Genomic DNA, 22,915 nt, shown 5'->3' with positions numbered 1-22,915 from the left:
GTTACAAAAACGCTTTCTCCTACAGTGAATCGTAATTCTGTGAAGTAGTTATTAATAGACCCACTTTATGGATGAGGAAAAGAAATTTAGGTTGATCTACTTGCCTATGGCTAATACGTGGCAGATTAGGAGAGCCCTATATATCGAGAAAAGACGTTTGGACTTTATCCTATAATAAACTTCTAACAGTTAATTCATCCAGCATTTATTTAACTGTTTTTTATTGAAAAAGTAATTTTTGCATATGATTTTTTAAAAACCTACAACAGCACATTCATTAATTCAACAAGTATTTGTTGATTGCCTGTTATGCACCTAGCAGTGTTCCAAAAAGGAATTACACACTGAACAGGCAAATATTTAGTATGTCAGGTGGTGCTAAGTATTAAGGATATCAGGGAGTGTGTGTGGGAAGTCATTACGTAACGTGAAGTTAAGGAAGCCCTAGTAATAAGGTGACATTTGAGCCTTACTCAATGAAGGAAGAGACTGTACCATGAGAGTATCTGGAGGAAAAGTATTCCAGGCGCCAGTATAGCAAGTGCAAAGGCCTTGAATTGGGAGCATATTGGAAATGTTGGAGGAATAGCAAAAAAGCCAGTGTGGCTGGAGGAGAAAGAGTAGGGCAGAGAATAGAAGTACAAAGGACAACTGACACTTAAAAATTACTTCTCTCCACCTACCAAAGACTCCTGGTCCCTCAGTCCTATTGCTCAGAAGCAACAAGTGTTAGTTTCTTGTTTATACTTTCAGAAATATTCTAGGCAAGTGTATATATGTATATTTCCACCATCTCCTTGTTAACACGAATTGAAGGAAGCAATACACACTTTCCCACTTCTCAACCAGCATTTTTTAAATGGACTAATTGTACAATACTAGACATGTGCAGGGTGCATGAGTCATCGTTCCTCCCCAGTAGGGAGGCAACCAGCTTGAACTTGGTAATGAAGTCCAGATATATGCTACAATAATAAAATCATAGAATCTTAAATCTTGAAGGGAACTTAGAAATCATCCAATTTAATTTTTCAAATTGTAGACTAAAGATTCAGAAAGGCAAAGTGCACAGCCAATTTGGCAGATTAAGACTTAGAAACTAAGTTCCATTTCAGGAGTCTCTCCATTATTACGCAAGGCTTTTATATAATAGAAAGTAAGATAATTCTGTATGTAATCTTTTTGCCTTTTCAAAGTTCTATACTGATTGTAGGTAGTGCAGAGAGGAACACTCTCCTCCTTGTGTCCATGCTGCCTGTTGGCCTGCTTCTATCCATGTTTTTCCCCAAGAGAAGAGAATGCTAATCTGTTTTGTCAGAACTTGAGAAATTGGTTGAACTTCATTTATTGGAAGCATTTATTGGAAGGGTCACTGTGCATTAAAATAGCCTATACGTACCAATTGCCTTTTTTCTTTACCACTAATTCATTTGCATGTAACTGGTAGATATATTAAACCAATTGTGTTCCTCAGGAAAGACTGGCCATCTGTCTTTCTGTCTTATTCTCTTTGGGTTTCTTCTTCCATATGGCTAGCTAAATGGTGGTTACATCCTAAGATTAGGATTCTGGCTTCATGGAGAAGGAGGGACCTAGATCTCTAGGTCTCTCAACTAACCAGTGTACTTCTACCTGGCCTTATCAGATACACCTACATGGAAACCAAAGGCTACAGTGGAATGGAGTTTGGTTATATTTTTGAGTAGTACTGAGGAATCTCTGCTTTCTTGGATTCTCAGACTAAACTACGATGGAACTGTTGATTTTAGAAACTGATTAATGGAAAGAGTTGTCAGTTATAACTACTAATGAACAGCTTGCTGCAGTGTTCAGTATTTGATCCACAGAGGACACAAATTATTCTAACTATCGATGCACCTTTGGAGTGTGTGAAGTTGAAATGCAACAAATTTATACTGAGAAGGAAAACTGTATGCTTATTTTGTTCATGGTGAAATGGATTACCCCTCTGCAAACATTAAAAATAGTAAAAGCAGTGACAATCCTGATTGGTTTTATGATGACTAGTGTTGTGCTTCTGTAAATAACATGCCTCTGCCCCAAACTATGATAGACACTGTGATTATGGGGAATCCCTCGTGCATGAGTTTCCCGTATGATTCTTTTAATGAGAGAACAAGGAAATACACAGAAAGCCAAGGCAAGTTTGTTCTCACCATTACTGGTAATGGGCTTTATCAAGGAAAAGAAAGTTAAAGCTATTCAGAAGAAAGCTAATGGGCAGGGGTAAAGATAGTAACCAGAACAAGGAGGTAAACATTGAATTGGGTAGTAATGATTTATATGATTGTTTTTAAAAAGGCAGGGGGAGGGGGAATGGAGAAGGAAATTGACTGGATCCCTACAAAGGATCTAGCAGCACATTAACAGCAGTTGAGAGGAGGGATCCCTACTTTAGCTCCTGCATCCCCCTCTCCTAAGTTCTCATATCAGATCAGTTCCAGTTACTTTAGGCTGGATGAGTTTAAATCCAACAATGCTGAAAGAAAATAGGAAAATAAAGTGCGTTTCGCACAGGGTAATGATTTTAATTCATTTATTAAGGTTGTAAAGAAAAAAGGATGAATAGCTTGAGGGAGAAGAAATCCTCATTTGACCCCTGGTCGGGGGTCCAAGTTTGTATAATATAGTTCATGTCAAGAGGCAGAAAATAATGGAGAACTTCTTTGGGATTATTGAATATACCATAATGATGATGTAAAATGTACCATAATACCAGCAGGTGAATGAAAAGGCAATAATAAGAAAATCGAAAATTGAAGTTTAGAGTATATATAGATGTTACAGTAGATAGCACCAGCATCAGTATAAAGCTGCAGATGGAGAAATAAGAAAGAAAAAAAAATATATTCCGTTTTGGCTTTTACTTGAATACACAGTTAGAATGGATGTGATGAAGGCCCTTGTCATTACCAGCTTAAAGTCAAAATGTCTTTAAAAGAGAAGTCTGCCTTTCACTAGTTTTAATTAGGCATGCAAAATGGAAGCCCCGAGACTTACAAAAACCCTTCCTTATAGTAAATACCAGGCAATGTCAGATTCTGGAAGGACACAGGAAAGCTCATCTTTCATTAAGAAACAATGGGCCGGGCGCAGTGGCTCACGCCTGTAATCCTAGCTCTCTGGGAGGCCGAGGCGGGCGGATTGTTTGAGCTCAGGAGTTCAAGACCAGCCTGAGCAAGAGCGAGACCCCGTCTCTACTAAAAATAGAAAGAAATTAATCGGACTACTAAATAGTCCTTGGGATATCCCAACTGCTCCAACTTATTGCCACAGATTCATAAGATTAGATTTAGACATGATCACCATCAAAATTGAGTTAATTCATTATATTGATGCTACTGTGATGATTTCCCCCTTGGAGGGAGAAACTCAGATTTGAGAGCTGTAGTGGCACACACAACTAACAGAATGGTTAATAAATCTGGCTGAGATTCAGAACCTAGGCCAATCAGTGAAATTTCTAAAAATAACTTTGGGGAGGTATTCTACAAACAGGAAATAAATTACTCTCCCTCCAGGGTGCTGCCAATAAAAAGGAGACACATTTTGAGGGGCTATTTGACAAACTCTAAAAAATATATAATAGGCAGTGGCCCAAGTATGCTACTGGGACCATAGGATTCTAGCACATTCACACATGATTTTAGAAATTTCTGATACTAGAATACAATGCATGCAAATTAGAGGCTTTGACTTAAATGTAATACTGCCACCTTCTGGCGATGACTCAGATTTTTGGACTCAAAAAGTTCCTGATAACGGCACTAGAGAGCCAGTTTGGCAGCATACTACTGGGCTCTAGTGAAAACAGTGCCCACAATTCAAGAGTATGAAAATATGCTGAGATCTGAGCTACCTATTATATCACAGGTGATATCAGAAAGAGGTTGTAATAAAGAGGAAGCTTCAGAACAAAATTCTCAAATAAAAGAATTCATGTCATGAGAGATATCTCTGGGGAAGTTACAACACATACAGGAGCAGGTAGCATCTTTGCCTTAGGACTAACTAATTAGCAGTCTCCTTCTGTTGCTAAATAATCTAAACCTTCGTGACTCTCTTTCCATTAAAATAGAACAAGTTTTTTTGGTGTATTCATGAGAGTTCCTGGATAGTGGGAATGCCAACATAAAAGTCTGTTGTTGTTTGTCTTACAAACAGAAAAACCCGGTCAAATAATGCAAAGGTAAGTTCATGTGATGGGCTGAGTTGAGAGCAGTGTACATCACAGTGGAGGAAGAACTTAGTTCTTTACTTCAGGTCAATGTTTGGATATTTACAGACTCATAGACAGTAACCAATGGTCTAGCTATGTTGTCAGGAATCTGAGAATCTTGACCAGTTAACATTAAGAATACCCCCAGTGCAGGAGATGCAATTGTGGAAGGCCTTATGCGATTCCCAAGGGAGGACGATAGTGGATCAAATAGATGCCCACAGTAAGAATTAAGTTGGTTCGAAAGGTGAATAAAATGCTAAGCTGAGGGCCTGCCATCTGGGTAATTTAAGTAGGCACGGTGGTGCCAAAGCCATGCAATAATGGGTAGAATAATGGTATAATTCCACTTGTCCCTTACCTAAGCCACTAATGCAGTAAGAGACAAATGAATGCTAACCTAAAAAGTAGCCATTTAAAGTTGCCATTGGAAAAAAAATCTCCTGAGCTCAGAAGCCTGAGCATATGGGCCAGCGAACTATATAGGATTACTGTTATATTTGTAGCCCCCAGAGAATCCACATAAGTTTAATGTTTATTTCATCTTGGGCTAAAGCCAAAGCCACAGACACTATCAAGGACTTGGAACAATGAATTATGTAACAATTTGGTTCCCTATTATACATCTTAGTGGACCAAAGAATATATTCAATGTGGCCAATGTGTGGAACTAGCCGCTTCACCGAAAAGAATCCCAACATGATGTGGGACAGATTGTATTCCACCTATGGAGTGGTCGTCAAACTGATACCAGAACAGGTCACTGAAACATTTGTCACTGAAAATACAGTATAAGGATACGAAGGGCTGGCTGGCTCAATTAGGTGGTATGTGCTTTGTCCAAATATGAGGGGTAAAGGTTTCAAAGGTTTTTGGGTGCTGGAGGGGGGAACGAAGAGGTAGAGGATGGTGCTCTGAGAGAACTTTCTCTCTCTCTTTCCCACTGTACAAACTTTTATTTTATTGGATCTGGTTTGAGGGATCAATATTGCATTTAAGTCATCTAGTGGAAGGAAAAATTGCTGCCCAAGACATACCTTCTGTTCCTTTGAACATATTATATATGTACATATTTTTCCAGAAACCCCTATGTGTGAATTCATATCACATGGCCAAAGTAGGATTGATCATAGTCCACTCGTGTCCCCCACTCACCCGATGTCATGGGGATATAGCTCTATTGTACTTGACCTAGGCACCCTACCGCTTCCTCCTGAGGATGGACAAAAGGGAAGGCCCTGGCAAGTTTCCTATTGCTGCCTTCTTTGTGGGTTGACAGTATGACTGAACCAGAGGCCTCTGCCTGGGAGACCAGATCTGTGTTCTGACAGGTGATGAATGGAAAAGAGGTGAAATATTAAAAGCAGGAAAACAGGAGAACAAATGAATGATGACACTGAAGAAAGTACTATCCATGTGATCTCCCTAGAGTGTCTTGGGGTGAGAGAATAATACTTATAGCTATGACTCTTATATGTAAAGTCACATCATGGTTGATAATGGAATAAACCCTCAGACTGTTCTCCTCCCAAATTGGGTTGAAGCCGATTTACACATCTGGCCTGAAAACTCTGTCTGGGTAATCTGGAGAAAAACTGTGACACAGGATCCCTGAGCCCTGGCCTGAATGGCAGCATAGTGGGTGCTGTTGTTGGGTTGTAATTTACGGGCTATGCTTATTTTTCTGGGTTTCAAAATTCAGAAAAGCACTTTGCTCTCATATTTTAATGTTTTTGAAATCAGAATGTGTCTTCTGATCAATGTTTACATTCAACATAATATTTCTTCTTCTTCTTTTTTTTTTTTAAAAAACAAACCAAAAAACCAAAAACCTGCTACTCAGTCAATGGTTCATCTATGATTCAGGACACATGATATTTACTGATCATCTACTCTGTGCCAGTCACAGGATGAGGTGCTGGGGATACAAATATCCACCTGCTGGTTCTTGGCTTCGGCTTTTTCTTTATGCACAAACATGGACTGCACCTCATGCACACTCATATTCCTGCCTATTAAAAGTATTCAGGAGTCAGCTGAAATGCCACTGCCTCCATGAAGTCTTTGATTTCAGTTCCGTTGCCCTGGCAGAGAAGGATAGCTGACCACTGAAGGTCGGTGATATTCCATGGCAGGAATGGGAAGCAGCTGCCAAGCCAGGAACTACACATCCCGGTTCTTTTGCATCTAGTTCTCACCAATAGAATGCTTTTCCCCAATCCTCTAGTGGAATGGAGAGAATTCCAAATTGCTAGAGGAGAGGCAAGCCACATAACTGAGGCACCTGGTCCTCTTACTGATCATGTGGAAAGCTGCCAATCAGTTGGAAGCCCTGGCATTAGACATTACTTGAGGAAGGAAGAACCTCTATTCTATTAAGCCATGGAGGTTTAGGAGTTTGTTCCTGGAGCAGGTATTAACTAATTCGTTGCTAATATGTTTAAATCAAAGTTATGAAGCAAATAAACTGAATATGAAGAAAACATGATTATTTGCACTCATGACTTGGATTAGTTACAAAGATTTGATTTATAATGACACATAGTTTATGTTAAAATGCCAAAATGTACAGAAATTTTAAAAAAGCAGTAATTTTGCCTTTTCTCCTTTGGATCTAAAAGTGTTGATACAGTTACAAAGTGTCTCAGCATTCAAGGAGTTTGTCAGATAAAGTCTCAGTGGTTTGAGTAAATTAGTCATTCTTTTGTGCTTAGCATCATGGTCTCTTTGGGTTTTCCAATAGAGATGGACTATGTGGATAAATTAAAACACTAGCTGTTTTTCCATTGGGTCTCTTGGTTTTCCACCTCTGATACCAATGAAAATCTATTGATACTCAGAAATGATTAGAGCTCAATTTACAAAGATATAATAACTAGAAGTTCTTGGTTATTAAATTTTCTTCATCTTATCAGTGGAAAAATCCCAAAATTTTCTTTCTTTCAGGCACACATATTTGTCCAATTAGATCTATTTACACTGAGGTTTTTCTTTACATATACAGTAGTGGCCTTGTAAACTATCAAGATAGTTAAACCTACCAAAATTTTGTTTGGTTCTCATTGTTTGCATTGACCCTATTCACAGGTTTATTTATGCAGGCTTGTTTCAATAATTTGTTTATTTGAGGAGATTAGTTCTCTTTTTAAAAGTGACAATAGTAATTGCATATATGTATGGAGTACAACGTGAATTTTCAATAATGTACACTTTGTGGAATGATCAAATCAGGAGAATTAACATGTGTATCATCTCACATACTTACCATTTCTTTGTGGTGAGAACATTTACAATCCACTCTTTCAGCAATTTTGAAATCTACAATACATTATTATTAACTATAGTCACCATACTATGCAAGAGATTCCCAGAACTTATTCCTCCCAATTGAAAATTTCTTGGGGGGATTAGTTCTTACGCAGCTTTTCCTCCTCTGTTTCCCATGCTCCCTTGTAGAAACAAGCTGTCCAGCTTCCGCCCACAGCCAGGTCTTTTCTCCCCAGAGCTTGTCTATCACACACTGCAAAGGACCCCCAGCCATCTATGCACAAATATCCTTTCCTAGACCTCCTTAACCAGTGAGGCTAACATGTGTAAGTACATCTCTTAGGACAACTACCAATAATTCAATCTGCTTTGAATGTGCTTCTCCCTTAACCATGAATGTAATTTAGCATCATTTTGGAGGTTCCTATTCCCAAGGGCATAGGGATATGTATGAAAGGTAGAGACCCTACATACTAAAGGAGTTCAGAGAAGAGAAAATCAGAGTGGTCTGCTGTGGTCAGGTTTTGGTTCATGAAACAGATAAAAAATGAGACCTTGAGATGTGGAAAAGATTTGAATGGTCAGAGAGGACGCTGAACATTGTGAGCAAAGGATAGACATCATGAGAAAAGGCACAGAAAGAGAGAAGTGAACATGACATGTTCAGAGTAGAATAAAAAAAAAAAAAGAGTCTGGCAGGTCCCAGAGGCAAGTAAGGGAGCATTGGGAGATAATGAGAAAGCAGTGACATGCCTGACAGAGTTGGATCTTTCTCATTCAGGAGGAGTAGAGCTGCTCAAACAAGAGTGACAGCTGACAGGGCTGAGCTACAAAGAGTATCTGGTTTTGGAATGAAGCATGGATTGCAGAGGGTAGATCCTACAGACAGTGAGACCAGTCTCAATATCACTGTGACAATCTGGGTAATAGATAGCAACAGAAATGCAAGTCTGAAAATGAGACACTTCAAAGAAGGACTGTAAAGATCTTATAAATGATGGGATGTAATGAAAGTGAGTCAAACTGATCATAAGGAGAATTACACTGCCATTGATAAAATCAAGGGACGCTGGGAAGACAGCTAGCTTGGTGAGAAGATTAGACATCTTTACTGTGACGTGGGACATCCAAGCAGAAGGGCTGCGAAAACAGCTGAAAATGTGAACCTGGACCTCAGGTAAGAGGACAATGAAATTCTGATTTTGGAAATATCTCTTGATGCTGGATAGCTTCCTTCTCCCACCCCCATCTACTCTACGTCTTTCTCCAATCTGTTCCACACCCAAGGAGGCAGGTTTGTATGATCTAGCACATCAAACTGAACTTCCTTGCCTTCTGGCTGCCAGTAGAGCGTAGCCAATGGCAAGCACCAACAACAGATGGAAAGAATGAATGAAGGACAATAAAGGTCAAGTATTTATTTCTCCCGGCTCCCTCTTTTGGGACCTGGCCATTAGCGCAAGAGAAAATAAAGGCTTATCATGGCATCTTCAGGCCGGCATGTGTTCAAATCTTTCTCCTCTCTCAAGGGGCCAGAACGTAGCCCAGCCTGTGATGCAGAGCAGGTTAAAGAAGAAGGCTTATAAGCAGACACTGCCAGTGAGTCCCAAATAAGAGGCGAGATCAGAGTGAAGAACTCAAATAGAAAATGACGGATCCGGGAGCCCAAGGACAGTCTCATCCTACCGATGTTCTTCTCCTCGTGTTCCCCAGCCTAAGGTAAAAGTATAATTAGTAAACTGCTACAGGAAAATAAAGTAACAGTTATTGAGCACCCACCAAGCGCCAAGCAGTGGGGCGCATTCCCGTAGTGTGTATCGGACTGCAGGACGGGAAGTAAAGGGCTCAGAAGGTCTGGGCAAGGGAGCTCCCACGGCAGGTGTGCTAGGGACGCAAGCGACAGGGGGCGCAGAGGCGCGCGTGCGGGAGCGCGGCCTCCACGCGCGCAGCCTCCGCGTCACCCGCTCCGCGCTGCCCGCCGCCCGCCGCCCGCCGCCCGGCCAGCGCCATGAGGACCAAGCACGTGAACTTGCTGATCGCCTTCGTCGCCGCCGTGCTCTTCAGCTTCTCCTGCTTCTGCATCTCCAAGTTGATTCAAACCAGTAAGCAGCGGGTGACTTCTGCCTTCTTTCCTGCCTTCGGGGCTCCAGGAATACAGGAGTGGCGGGGTCGGAGAGTACAGTAGGGGGCGACGTGGGAACCTGGCGGTCGCCTGCTCTCCTATGAGGACACCCGTGGCGGTGCCCTGCATTGGTAGTGTCCCACACCCTGTCCCGCCGGCGGTTACCCTGTAACGGGCGCCCTGGTCTCTGGGGCAGCCGTGCCACGTGCCAACTGGTCTGGCCCGCGCGGCCCCCGCGGCGCCTTTGCCCTGAAAAAGTGAAGGGACCCATCTGTGACCCTCATCCCCGCCCTGGTCTTCCTTCTTTCCAGAAATGTGTGTATGTCTGACTCCCATAACTGCTGTTACCCAGCCAACATCCTTCTTTCGTGGTCTAGGTTTTATTTTGGGGCCACACTTCAAAGCTTCCTCAAGTATTTTTTACTTTTCCTCAAAAGGGGCGGGATGATGGAGAGAGACATAACTGACCATTGAGAGCACTGGTCCAGCGCCTGAACGTCCTTAAATGGACCCTGTTGAAACACGCCAAGGTTTTAATTCATCGTGGTCCATAGGAGTGCCAATTTAGCAAACAAAAATAAAGGTTGCCCACTTTAATTTGAGTTTCAGATAATGATTTTTTAGCATAAAAAGTTGCATGGGACATAATTACTTTAAAAATTTATTTCTTGTCTATCTGAAATTCATATCTAACTCGGTATCCTGTATTTTATCTTTCAGCCATAGTTGTCCATAGCATAAGTTTCTAGCGTTCGGACAGTGCAATTTTTGAATTTAAAACACAAAACCTATAAATTACGAACTCAGCCTTCCAAGAGTGCCCTTAGTTTGTTTTAGGTTAAATTTTCATTTTTCATGTTGAGCATATGGATGACTTAAGTGCACACAAGTCATCTTGGTAGCAGTGTTAAGGTCCAATTTTGGAAGTTGCTTCATGTTTTAGTCCTTTAGTTAATACCAAATTTTGTCATGTACACAATATATCTACATTCTATCCTCCTCTTTTCAAAGATTATGAATGTATATTAATTTTTCTGATTTATAGGATTTCTGCTAATTTTTAATCATTTTATGCCCTTTCCCTCTTCTTCACTTTCTATAAAGAACATTATCCATGTTTTATTTATTTTAGAACATTTGGTGAGGATATGGAACTTTAGGAATTCACATAAACTTCCCTTGAAGGGTATACTACATTCATTTGCTTCTGTTAGGAAACATGCCTTTCTCCTGTGTCTTTGCAGTTCCACTACTAGTCAAGGTTGAAATTGACATTTAGCCTTACCAGTGGTTTATGGTCAACTTCTGTCCTCATTGGTCAGCACCCAAGCCATATAGGTCATTAAATATTTTTAATAACATCCCTACCAACAGATATATCCTAGAGAAACTCTTGAAAATGTTTACTAGGACATGTACCAGAATATTCTTGATATCATTTCTTACAATTGTTCACCAACAGAAGAAGAGAGAAGTATGTTGCGGTATATTCAGTACAGAGGAACATTTTACAGCAGTAAAAATGAATGAACTACAGCTCAACTCATTAATACGGATGAATCTCAAAAGCATAAATTGAGCAAAAGAAGCAAGTATAGAAGAATGCACATGCTTGCTTTATTTATTAATGTCTAAAACCAAGTGTACATCAACTTGCAAAAGTGGTGAAACTATAAAGGGAAGCAATGGATGATTAATACAAAATTCAGGATTCTGATTATTTGGGGGTGAGGAGGAAAAGGAATTTGATCTGGAAAGGAAACAAATGGGATATCTAAGGCTAAGATAGTTAGTGGTGGCTTCATGGATGTTATCCTTTAAATTGTTTTGTATACTTTTTGTTATGTCTGATATATTTCACGATAAAACCTAACACGCTCATGGGGAAGGTACACTCATAGGGAATTTAAAGGGCTTGATACATAGTGTGGTTTGATTCTGCAAAGCATGTGTAAAAGGGAGTAATCCGAAATGTATTTTATGTTTTTAGCTTCATTTCCTACTAACTGCCTCAGATATTCTTTCTTTGGGACCACACTGGGTAGAAGTAAGTGGATAATAAACACAAAGCAGCCTGCCAATGCCTTACGCCATGCCTTTTCCGCTTCTTTTTACCCTGAATGAATGACGTACTTTTCCCAAGATACACCATATCATTTCAGACTCTCTGCATCTATGATGTTGTTTTCTTAGTCTGGAATGCTCTTCCCTGCCTTTTGCTGTTTGGCAAAATTCCATACATTCTCTAAGTTCTCAAATCTTCCCTCTTCTCTGAAACCTTTCCCACCTCCTTCCCACTCCTCAGTCATTAAGAATTCATCATTCCTTCCTCCCTTTGCCTGTTGCACTTTGAAGATAATTCCATATTATAATTAGTTGTTTATATGCTCCTTTCCCCTATCCCTTGTAGCCTAATTATCAGTTAATTTAGAGCAGGAACCTGATTTTATCCATGTCCGTTTACCTATCACATAGCACATGGTAAGTGTTCAGTGGAAGGAAGAATGAATATCTCAACATGCTCCTATTACTGGAGGTGATAAGTGAATGAAATAAGTCAGGTCAAGACATGCTCATGGCCATGTTGTATAGACCTTGTAGACCAAGGCAAATAGTTTGGACCTTATTCAGTAAGCATTCAGGAAACCATTTATACTCTTGGAGCAGTGTTTCCAGAAGACTAATTGGGGATTAGAGGTGAAAAACCACTTAAGAGATACTTGTAATAGTGCAGCTAAAGGCAATAAAGCCTGAACTACGGTAGTATCAATAATGATAAGGTTACAAACAATTAAAGAAGTCTAACAGTGCTTCTCAAATTTTAATGTGCATACCATTCAAGTGGAAATCAACATGTGGCCTTCCGGATCCTTGAGTGCAGCCTTTTGACTGAATCCAAATTTTACAGAATAAAGGGATTTGTTCTGTGAAGTCTGGATTCAGTCGAGGGGCCGCACTTGGGGATCTGAAAGGCCACATGTGTCCTTAAGGCTGCAGGTTCCCCACTCCTCAATACTGCATTTCTAATGAACTCACAGCTATCCAACACGGTATCCCCTAGCTAGGAGGCTATCAAGCACTTGAAATGCATGCAATTACTGCAACTGAGGAACTGAATTTTTAATTTCATTTTATTTTAAGTAGTTTAAATTTATATTTAATAACTGAAGCGGTGCAAAATATTTCTTCATTAAGCAAAACTTTACTGTTTTGGCAGGACTGTATTTCACTATAGTTATTAAAATTTAGCATCTGAATTGAGATGTGCTATAAGTGTATAATAAATACACGTTTTATAATATTTAGTACAAAAAAGGGTAAAATATCTCATTGATTATTTTTATGCTGAAATAAAATTTTGGATACATCAGATTAAATAAAATACTATTAAATATTTCAATAATATTTTTAAATGACTTTCACCAGTTTCTTTTTACTTTTTAAAACGTGGCTACTAGGAAATTTAAAATTACAGATGTGGCTTGCATTTTATTTCTACTGGAGCATAGTGCCTTGGACTCCTGCTGTGAGAAGCAAGGATCAGTGGTACTTAGGATCTTTCCTTATGGGCAGAAGTCACATTGGCCCATTGCACACATGGACTGATGTTTGCTTTTATGATTTTGCTACAAAGATGCTCAATTGACTCAAAGCGTCCAATTATCATATATTTCAAACCTTCGCAAAGTAGTTTTATGACATTTCATCTTCACTAAATACTTGAGTGAGTATGCATGTGATATAAATATTTAAATAGAATATTGATATTTGAATTACCAGAGAAGAATGTACAAGTAGCAGATCTAAGATTAGAGGTTATGTCCTTTAACATTTTCTTGTGGTTGTTTCTGTAAATACTGCCCCCTCTAGAGAAAACTCTTTCTTTTCATGTTTACCAAATTGATCCCTCAGGGACTGACCTGCAATGTGGAAACACAGACATGTTGCATCACCCATGATATATCACCTTGGAACACATGATCCATTTTGCGAAGAGAATATTACCCGGAAACCCTAATAACATGGGTTTATGCTTGTTAAACAACGTCTTCTAAAGTTTGTAAGCACCTCAAACAGTAACTACTACATGAATATTTAAGGTTTTATTTGGTTAGTTGCAGTTCTTTTGATTAAAGCATGATGCAGTTTAAGAATCACTAAAATCAGTTCCTGTAATGACAAGTTCATTTCATTAATTTGTTTATTCATTCATTCAGCGTATATTTTGGTGGGAGCTATATGCCAGTCACTGTCTCAGGCATTTGGAATTTAGTGGTAAAAAAAATCCAAAGTTCTTACTTCTCTCAAGCTTGCATTCTGGAGAGCTCTGGAGAGAAACATAAAAACAGTAAATACATAATATAAAGTCAAGTAGTGATAAGTGATTTTATAAAAAGGATAAAGGAAGAAAAAGGGTGTGCTATTTTACATTTGATGGCAGGGTAGGCTTCTCTGAGGCAGTATCATCTTAGCAGGAAATTGAATGAAATTAGGGAGCTCTAACCACAACAGGATATAGGGATGAACATTGGGTGCTGAGGACATTACAGAAGCCAAAGCCTTAAGGTGGGAGAGTGTTTGTTCCTGTAAGGAACAGCAGGGAGGCCATTGTGGCTGGAGCTCGGCTCCCTCAGAGTGAGCAGGAATGGTAGGAAATGAGGCTGGAGAGGAACTCAGGGACTAGTCATGCAGGGCTTTGTGGGCCATGGTAAGAACTTGGTTGTTTTTCTAAGTGTGATGAGAAATCTTTGGAGGTTTTTGAGCAGGGGAGAGATGTTATTCAATTTTTGCTTCCAGCTATCCACTTGTGTACTCTTTCTTCATACAAGGCAGATGAATGAAAAAATGTTGGATTTCAACCCAAATATATCATCATTACTTTTATAGTTTTATATTTCACCTTAATTTTTAAAAACATCCATCTGGAATTTATTATCTTCTAAGCTGTGTCTTCTAAGCTTTATTCCACCCAAACCCTGGGTGGAATTTCTATTCTTTCCCTGCTAAACTGAAATACAATTTTTCCATATTCTTGTATCTCTAATATTAATAGTTTTCATTATATATTCTGATATTTGACTATCTAACATAAAGAATTATTTTGTTTTTATCATAGATTATACCTTTTTAGTATAAAATGAGTCATTTTATCTAACTTAATACTTTTTTCCCTGAATTATTATATTTGACATTTATATAATAAAGTGATTTATATAATAAAGTGAGGAAAAAGTAGGTTAAAGTTTAGAACCATATAAAGCAAAACATTAAAACATTAATAGTGGTTATCTTCAAGCAGTAGGATTACAATTGACTTTTTTATGTACCTTTTTATAAATTTATATAACCTATGTATTGCTTTTCTAATGAGATGTCTGAATATTTTAACAAAGCGACCAAGGTAAGTTGCTTTGTGCCCTCATTTCCTCTGGGCCATGTCTTAGTTCTCTATATCAGTTACAATGCAAGTTCAGATGTGTTAATGTTAACAGGTACACAAAGCAACAGTGGTTTAAATGAGATAGCAGACCGATGGGGAGATTCTCCTTCCTCATCCCGGGAGAGGCTTTGGGTTCCTTCCAACGCGTTGCTCTTCATCTTTAGGGCATTGTCTTCATCTGCATGATACAGGATGGGTCACTGGTGTCTGTGTTCCACCAGAGGGATGGATAAAAAGAGGAAGAGAAAGATACGCCCATTTCCTTTAGGTGCTGGATCTAAAAGGTGCATACAATGACTTCTCCTCACATTGCAATGGATTCAACATAATCACATGGCCAAATCAAAGGCAAGAGACTCTGACAAACATAGTCTTTCATTGGTCGCCATATACCCTACTGAAAATTCTACTGCTATAAAATGGAAAATGAGCATTAGGGGTAACTGTGAATGTCTGCTAGAGCCTTCTAGGGGTAGAAACTTAAGTAGGTAGGAGTATCTTCCAAGTCCTGTCTTACTGCAGAAACTTCCTGGAGAAGGCATGAAGAGAGCCTCACGAGAACAGCTGCCCCTCTACCTCTCTAGTACTCTTTTTTTGTGATCCTTAAAGACCTCTTACTGGATCTCTATCCCATTGAGTTTCCTGGAGGACTCTGCTTTGGCTTGCCCCATTGTGCAGACTGTCCTCCTGTGGAAGCCAGGGAACAGCGAAGAGCTCCTAGGGAGAATACGTGGCCATTAATCACCACTTACTACAAACGAAAACCTGTATTTCTGTTAGCGCGTGCACACACACACTCATATATATTTGGAAACAGGGTCTCTCTCTGTCACCCAGGCTAGAGTGCAGTGGTGTTATCATAGCTCACTGCAGCCTCAAACTCCAGGGCTCGTGCAATCCCCCGGCCCTAGCCTCCCGAGTAGCTAGGAATACAGGTGTGTGCCACCATGCCTGGCTAAGTTTTCTATTTTTGTAGAAACGAGGTCTCACTATGTCGCTCGGACTGGTCTTGAACTACTGGCCTCAAGCAATCCTCCCACCTCAGCCTCCCAAAGTGCTAGGATTACAGGCTCGAGCCACAGCACCTGGCCTATTTCTATAACTATTAATGACCAGACAATAACAATAAAAATAAGATATCGAGCTCTTCCTATTTAAATCTAATAATTGAATATTTTTATTTCCACCTCTTTATCTACCCTTCTCCTCCTCTACTTTCTGGTCTTTGCTACTTTAACCTAGAATTATAGATATAAGGTTTGTGTACATATATATATAAATATGTATTTTATATATATTATATATTTTTTACACATATATATAATTTTCTTTACCATGTACATCTTTTTTCTTTTTTAAGAGGCAGAATCTTGCCATGTTGCCCAGGCTGGCCTCAAACTCCAGGGCTTAAGCTATTCACCCACCTCAGGCTTTCGAGTAGCTGAGATTACAGACATGCACCACTATGCCCAGCTTACTGGGTACATCTTATTTTAAAAATGCTTTTGGTTTTATATTCCATTTTATAACCATTTTCACAATAATTATTTACATTTTAGTTCCTATATTTAATGGGTTTTGTGTGTACCTCTAATACTTTTATACCACAGTTTCCTATTCTTAGTTTATTTTGAATCCCCAGTCAGTTATTTAGAAATCATTTTTGAGTTCATTTTCTTCAAGAATGGTACATATAAGTACCCTTTACATTTACGAGACTGTTTTCCATTGCTTTCATTCATGAATAAAACACATGAATAACTTGTCTGTGTATAAAATTATTGGATTACAATGATCTTTCTTTCTAATTGCTTGTCCATCTAGCTCCTATTGTTTTCCACTCTACTTTAGTCCTGTAAGCCTTGCTAAGTCTCCATAACTTCGATCTTGCTGGCTTATTAAAGACAGCTGAAAAACCACTTGTTGCTGCAATGCTATTTCTCAGAAACATCCTCTGCCTCACCTCCACCTGCCTCCAACCTCTACACCCTATCTCTCTCTCTCTCTCTCTCTCTCTCTCTCTCTCTCTCTCTCCCTCTCTCTCTCACATACACCTCCACCCCTCCTATGTAGCCCTGACTTCTTTGGGCTATCCCTTATACCCTGACCATGGCAAACACCTCACACTGTCTATCTAGTATTTTGTCTGGGACAGTAATGCGTTAGCTAAAATGACTTGACTCCCAAGACTGTAGCTAATTCTATAGGGAGCTCCACGTGCAGAGTGAGAACTCCCCCAGTCCGCCCACATGCCTTTGTCATCAGGGGGGCAAGAGGAAGTTCTGGGGACCTCAAGGCTCAGAGTAAGACCCCCAGCCCCAGCCTTCACACCTCCATCTATAGAGCTCAAGAAGGGCTACAGAGTTCTTTGTGTCCCTGGACAGAAACACACCCCTCTCTCTCCCCAACATTCACAGTCTCAACACCATGTCCTTCCTTGAGCCCCTTATGGCTGATCTCATCAAACCCTTATCCCAGTTTCACATGCCCAGGTTACTCTCCCTCTCCTACACTCTAATCCCCACATGGCTCTACACATCGTGTCCCCCACCTTTCCAATTCTACCTCTCAACTCTTCCCAGTGCCAAAGAGCCTTCGTGCCCTCCAGAGTTCATGGTCAGTCAATCATTAAAATTGCCTGTGGCTTTATCCTCTTCTCTGAAGTTCCTTTCACCATGTTGCTCTCACTGAAACCTCGCTCTCCCTTGTGGACACTACTTCCCCTGCTGCCTGTCTCAAGTGGTGGCTGTTTTCTCTCCCACACCACTAGTACTGAAGGTTGAGTAGATGTCCTCTTTCCTTCTCATCACTGCTTCCAAATCTTTCTCCTGCCTTTCTTCCCAAAATACCTCAGTGTCTACTCTTATAAATCAGAGTACTCTTATAAATCTCTCTCCTTATGCAATAAAGTACTCCTATAAATCACTCTCCTTATTATCTTCAGGCTACAGGTCACTCTCCCTCATTTTTTAAGGACTGTAGCTGCATCATTAGCAATAACTGCTTTGTCTCCATAATCTCAATTTCAAACATCCCAATCTCTAACCACCACCTCCCAAACTTCCAGGTCACTTTCATTAGTACCCCAACTCCAACAATCCCTTGACATGCCAGGACCTACAATCTATTGATTCTTTTACCTTTTAATACCCCTCACCCCCACTGTATTCTTTCTTACCTAGTTTAAATTCCATGGAAAGTCATTATAATAATTCCCTGGCACATACTTTCAACTCCCTTGATTTTCTCTCAGTAATACCCCCCTTGGATAAATCACAACCTTGGTGAAATCCAGTTCTTTTATTCTCCATCTGTACGCTGATGACTGAATACGACTGGAGTAAAATAAACTGTTACAGTGATGGTCTCCTGTCAGATTCATGACCAGTGACCTAAGTGAGTACTTAAGTCTTCTTCAAAATCATATTACATCTCTTTGGCCCATCATCCTCCTACTTTCCTAGAATATTATTTCACATTTCTTTCTTTTCAAGTCTCTAATACCTCTTCTGTCACTCTCAGTGGATGACTAGGCTTCCTATTTTGCAGGGAACGTGGCCAGTGTTCCCCACAAAAAACCGGGTCCCTTTGGTAGAGTTGCAAGGGATAAGAAAATAATAGGGAAAAATGGAAAATGGAAGAAATAAAAGAATACACTGAGACAAAGATATAGTTTTATAAGTTTACAAAGATTATAGGCAAAGCGGGAGCTCAGGGGGCTTAGACCTCTCCGTTGGTCTCAAAAAGCCCCGAATGAGGTCTTACATGGTAACTTATAGGAAATAGTGAACAATTGTCAGGGGTAACAGATTTACATAACAGCAGGTAGTTCCTCTCAGGTTAACAGATTTTCAAAAGGCTTTTACAGAAGGCTTCTACAGATTCTTTAACTAATTCTATTTACGTGAGCAAATGGTTACAAAGTCTTTCAAAGGTTAATTTCTAAATTCTAAGGTAAGTTTATCATTTAAACAGAGGGGTTAAACAGAGATATGTAAGCTCCATGTTTATTAGGTTATTGTGAATGGAGACAGGTAGTCTAGAGTGGTTTAAACAAAAGGTTTGCTTTTAGCCATTCGGGAAGCTGTCGTTTCCGGAGGGCACTCCATTGTCAGCTCTCAGCCTATAGTTTTTAACAGATTCACTTGTGCTTTACAAAGCAAATCCAATTCTTTAGGTCTGAGAAACGCGGGCGCCTCGTGGGATACAGCCGCTGCTGCCTTTCAGAGACACCCTTCCGAGTGTAACAGCATTCGAAATGCGAACCAACACGTTCACATATTCTTTCAGGGCAAAGCTTTGTAAAACTCCTAAGACAAATCCTGTCCCAAAACGCGTTTAATATTAATTCATGGAGCGACACTATTTCATGGAGAAATAGAAGCTGTAAGAAGAGAGCTTTCATAAGTTCCATTATCAGCTGGACATGGTGGCTCATGCCTGTAATCCTGTGCTTTGGGAGGCCTAGGAGGAAGGATTGCTTGAATCCAGGAGTTTCAGACCAGCCTGAGCAACATAGCAAGAACCCATCTCTACAAAAAAATTTTAAAAATTAACCAGATGTAGTGGTGCCTACCTATAATCCTAGCTACTTGGGAAGGTGAGGTGGGGGATTGCTTGAGCCCAGGTGTTGGAGACTGCAGTGAGCTATGATGGCACCACTACAGTCTCCAGCCTGGGTGACAGAGCAAGACCCCAATCTTTGTTTCCCCTACAGTCTGTTTTTCCCACAGCAGCTAAAATGATCCTGTTGAAATGTAAATGAGATTATGTGACTGTGTGCTTATAATTCCCTCAGCTCCCTGTTTTGCTTAAAGTTAAAGCCAAAGCTCTTACAAAGGTTATTTTGTTTTTTAGCTTCATCACCCATGCCATGGTTGAATGTGTCCCCTTCAAAATTCAGGTGTTGTCAATGGGGAAATATTAAGAGGTGACCCTTTAAGCATCACGGGGGTTCCTCCCTCATGAATGGGATTAAGGCTCTTATAAAAGAGGCCTCATGCAGAGTTTGGCTGGCTTGCCCTTCTGCCTTTCACCATGTGAGGACACTGTGTTCCCCTTCCTCCTTAGACACCATCTTGGAGGCAGAGAGCAACCCTCACCAGATAACTGAATCTTGATCCTAGATTTCCCAGCCTCCAGAGCCGTGAGAAAATAAATTTTAGTTCTGTATAAATTACCAATCTCAAGACTAAGACAACCTATTACTCTTCCCCTCATTCATTCTGCTTCAGCCACACTGGCTTCTGTGGAAGTAAGGGCATGCCTCTGCCTCAGGGCTTGTATGCTTGCTATTCTGTCTAAAATGCTCTTTCCCCAGTTAATTGCAACAGTTCTTCATTCTCTTTGTTCTGGTCTTTGTTCAAATGTTAAGTTGGTAGCAAAGTCTTCCCTGATCACACTATTTAAAATTAAAGCCTTCTCCACCATCAATACTCTGTATCCTTTTTTCCTGCTTTATATTTTTCCTTTTTAGAGGATATTTATTATCCTCTAAAATGTATAATTCACTTATTTATTTTGTTTATTGTTCATTTCCAACCTGTATATTGTAAACTCCAAGAGGGCTGAGAGTTTTGTTTTTTTCATTGCTGTATCCCCAGCATTTATAACAGTATTAAGCTTAATAAATATTTGTTGAATAAATGTGTGAGAGAATTGTGTGGCCATGTGACTATTTCAGTTAGCAAGATGTAGGGAAAGACTCTGGAAAGAGCATCACTTACAAAAAAAAAAAAAAAAACCAATAACAACAACAAAAAAAACCCCTCTTAGGCTTTAACTATAGTCACCATGTTGTACAATTGTACAATCCAGAGCTTATTCCTCCTGTCTAACAGAAATTTTGTATCCTCAGAGCAACATCTGCCCAAAACCCCTCTCCCCAGCCCCTGGTAACCACCATTCTTCTCTCTGTTTCCATGAGTTTTGACTTTTTCGTATTCCACTTATAAGTGAGATCATGTGATATTTGCCTTACTGTGCCTGGCTTAGTGCACTTAAAATAGTGTCCTTTTTAAAGGCTCACTAGTGTTCTGTTGTGCATATAGACCACATTTTCTTTATCCATTCAGCCAGTGATGGACACTTAGGTTGATTCCATATCTTGGCTATTGGGAATAATGTTGTAGTAAACACGAGAGTGCAGATATCCCTTCAACATGCACACTATGGGAAAATTTGGAAAACAGAAGAGCACAAAGTAATAAAGCAAAATATCACTAATAATCTCACCTTCCACATATTACTATTTTTAACATTTTGTTTTTTCTTTTCAATCTTTTATACATGTACATATGTAATATATGTACTATATATAGCACATTATATATACATATTTGCATACGTATAATACACAAATACACAATGCTGTATATATAACTCTATTGAAGCATGTATTTCACATTTTTATTATCTCTTACAGAAAATTGTGCGATTCCGTTGCTACATGTATAAACATACACTTATATGTTTTCCTTTGCAGATAATCAATTAATTAATTGTAGAAACCATATATTGGAGTTTGAAGATAATCTACGACATCTAAAAAACAAAACTGAAAAAAATAACCAAGAGCTGATGAAAGCCCTGAAGCAAATGAAGTATGAAATTACACAGGGAGAAAATTTGTCAGTAAACTTAGGTTTGTGTCGCTTTTGTTTTTGTGTATAGTGGTTTGTTTGTTCTACGTTTTGATTTTGGACATTTAGGTTCAATGCCTTCTGATTTGGGGGAATTTCCTCCCTAGAAACATAGCTAAATCAGTACTGGTTCTTTTACTGTGAGACGTGTAAAAATCAGGTAAGAAACATCCCTGATAGACTTCCCCTCATCTTCCTGTAGTCTTTCTGTGTTTTCTGTGTATGTGACTTGCAGCACCATCCATGATCCATCCAGCAGACACAGCCTGAAACCTGAGCATCACACCTGACACCTCTCTCTCTCTCTCTCTTACACACACATACTTCCATGGCAGTGGATATGCAGCCTTGTTGATTCATCATCCTATATATCTCACAAATCTGCCCACATTTTCCATCACAGTCTCTGCTACACTAGTCAGGTAACCTTCATGCCTCATCTGAATGGCCGGTAACATACTTCTAATTTTTCTCTCTTCTCTCCAATCTCATCCGCACTGATTTATTGCTGTAGCCAAAGTAAAGGCTATACTGTTTTGTATATAAACCTTCAGTGGCTCACCATTTCTCCAGGCGAAAAAGTCCTGCCTTGTGCTTCCCTTTGTACTCAAATCTCTCCGCTACTCTTAACCCCTGGCAACCACTGAGCAGTTCTCTGTTCCTACAGTTTTGCCTTTTCCAGAATGCCATGCAAATGGAATCAGGCAGTGTGCAACTCTCTGAAACTGGCTTCTATCATTTAGCATAGGTTCATCCAAGTTGTTGTATGACCAGTTGTTTGTTTCCTTTTTATTGCTGAGTAGTATTCCACTGTATGGATGTACAATGGATGCAGTTTTTTTTTTTATCCTCTGACCAATTGAGGGACATTTGGGTTGTTTTCAGGATTTGGCAATTATAAATAAATGTTGCTATACGCATCCATGCACATGTTTTTTGTATGAAGAGCATTTTCATTATTTTAGAATTAATATATAGAAGTAGAATAGATAGAGCACATGGTAGGTGTATATTTAATTTTATAAGAAACTGCCAAACTGCTTTCCCGAGTAGCTGTGCCGTTTTCTATTCCCTGCAGCAATGTAGAGAGTTCTGGTCACTCTAGTTTATTATAGCCATTCTGATGTCATGATATCTCATAGTTTTAAGTTGTATTTCCTTAGTGACTAATGATGTTGAACATTTTATGTGCTTATTTGCCATCC

The 22,915-nt window shown here is 39.6% G+C and overlaps 1 protein-coding gene across 1 annotated transcript in view; it reads left to right on the top strand.

Annotated features, from left to right (window-relative positions):
* The first annotated feature begins 9,515 nt into the window (after positions 1-9,515).
* The window catches only part of MGAT4D (MGAT4 family, member D), a 38,488-nt gene continuing 25,088 nt past the window's right edge, over positions 9,516-22,915 (top strand). Inside the window, exons 1-2 of the mRNA XM_012654818.1 lie at positions 9,516-9,609; positions 21,554-21,712. Of these exons, the coding sequence (XP_012510272.1) occupies positions 9,516-9,609; positions 21,554-21,712 (253 nt within the window). The remainder of the gene's footprint in view (positions 9,610-21,553; positions 21,713-22,915) is intronic.

The sequence above is a fragment of the Propithecus coquereli genome, unplaced genomic scaffold (assembly GCF_000956105.1).
Source record: "Propithecus coquereli isolate 6110/MARCELLA unplaced genomic scaffold, Pcoq_1.0 Scaffold112, whole genome shotgun sequence".
NCBI lineage: Eukaryota > Metazoa > Chordata > Mammalia > Primates > Indriidae > Propithecus > Propithecus coquereli.
This window is presented reverse-complemented; position numbering and strand designations above follow the sequence as displayed.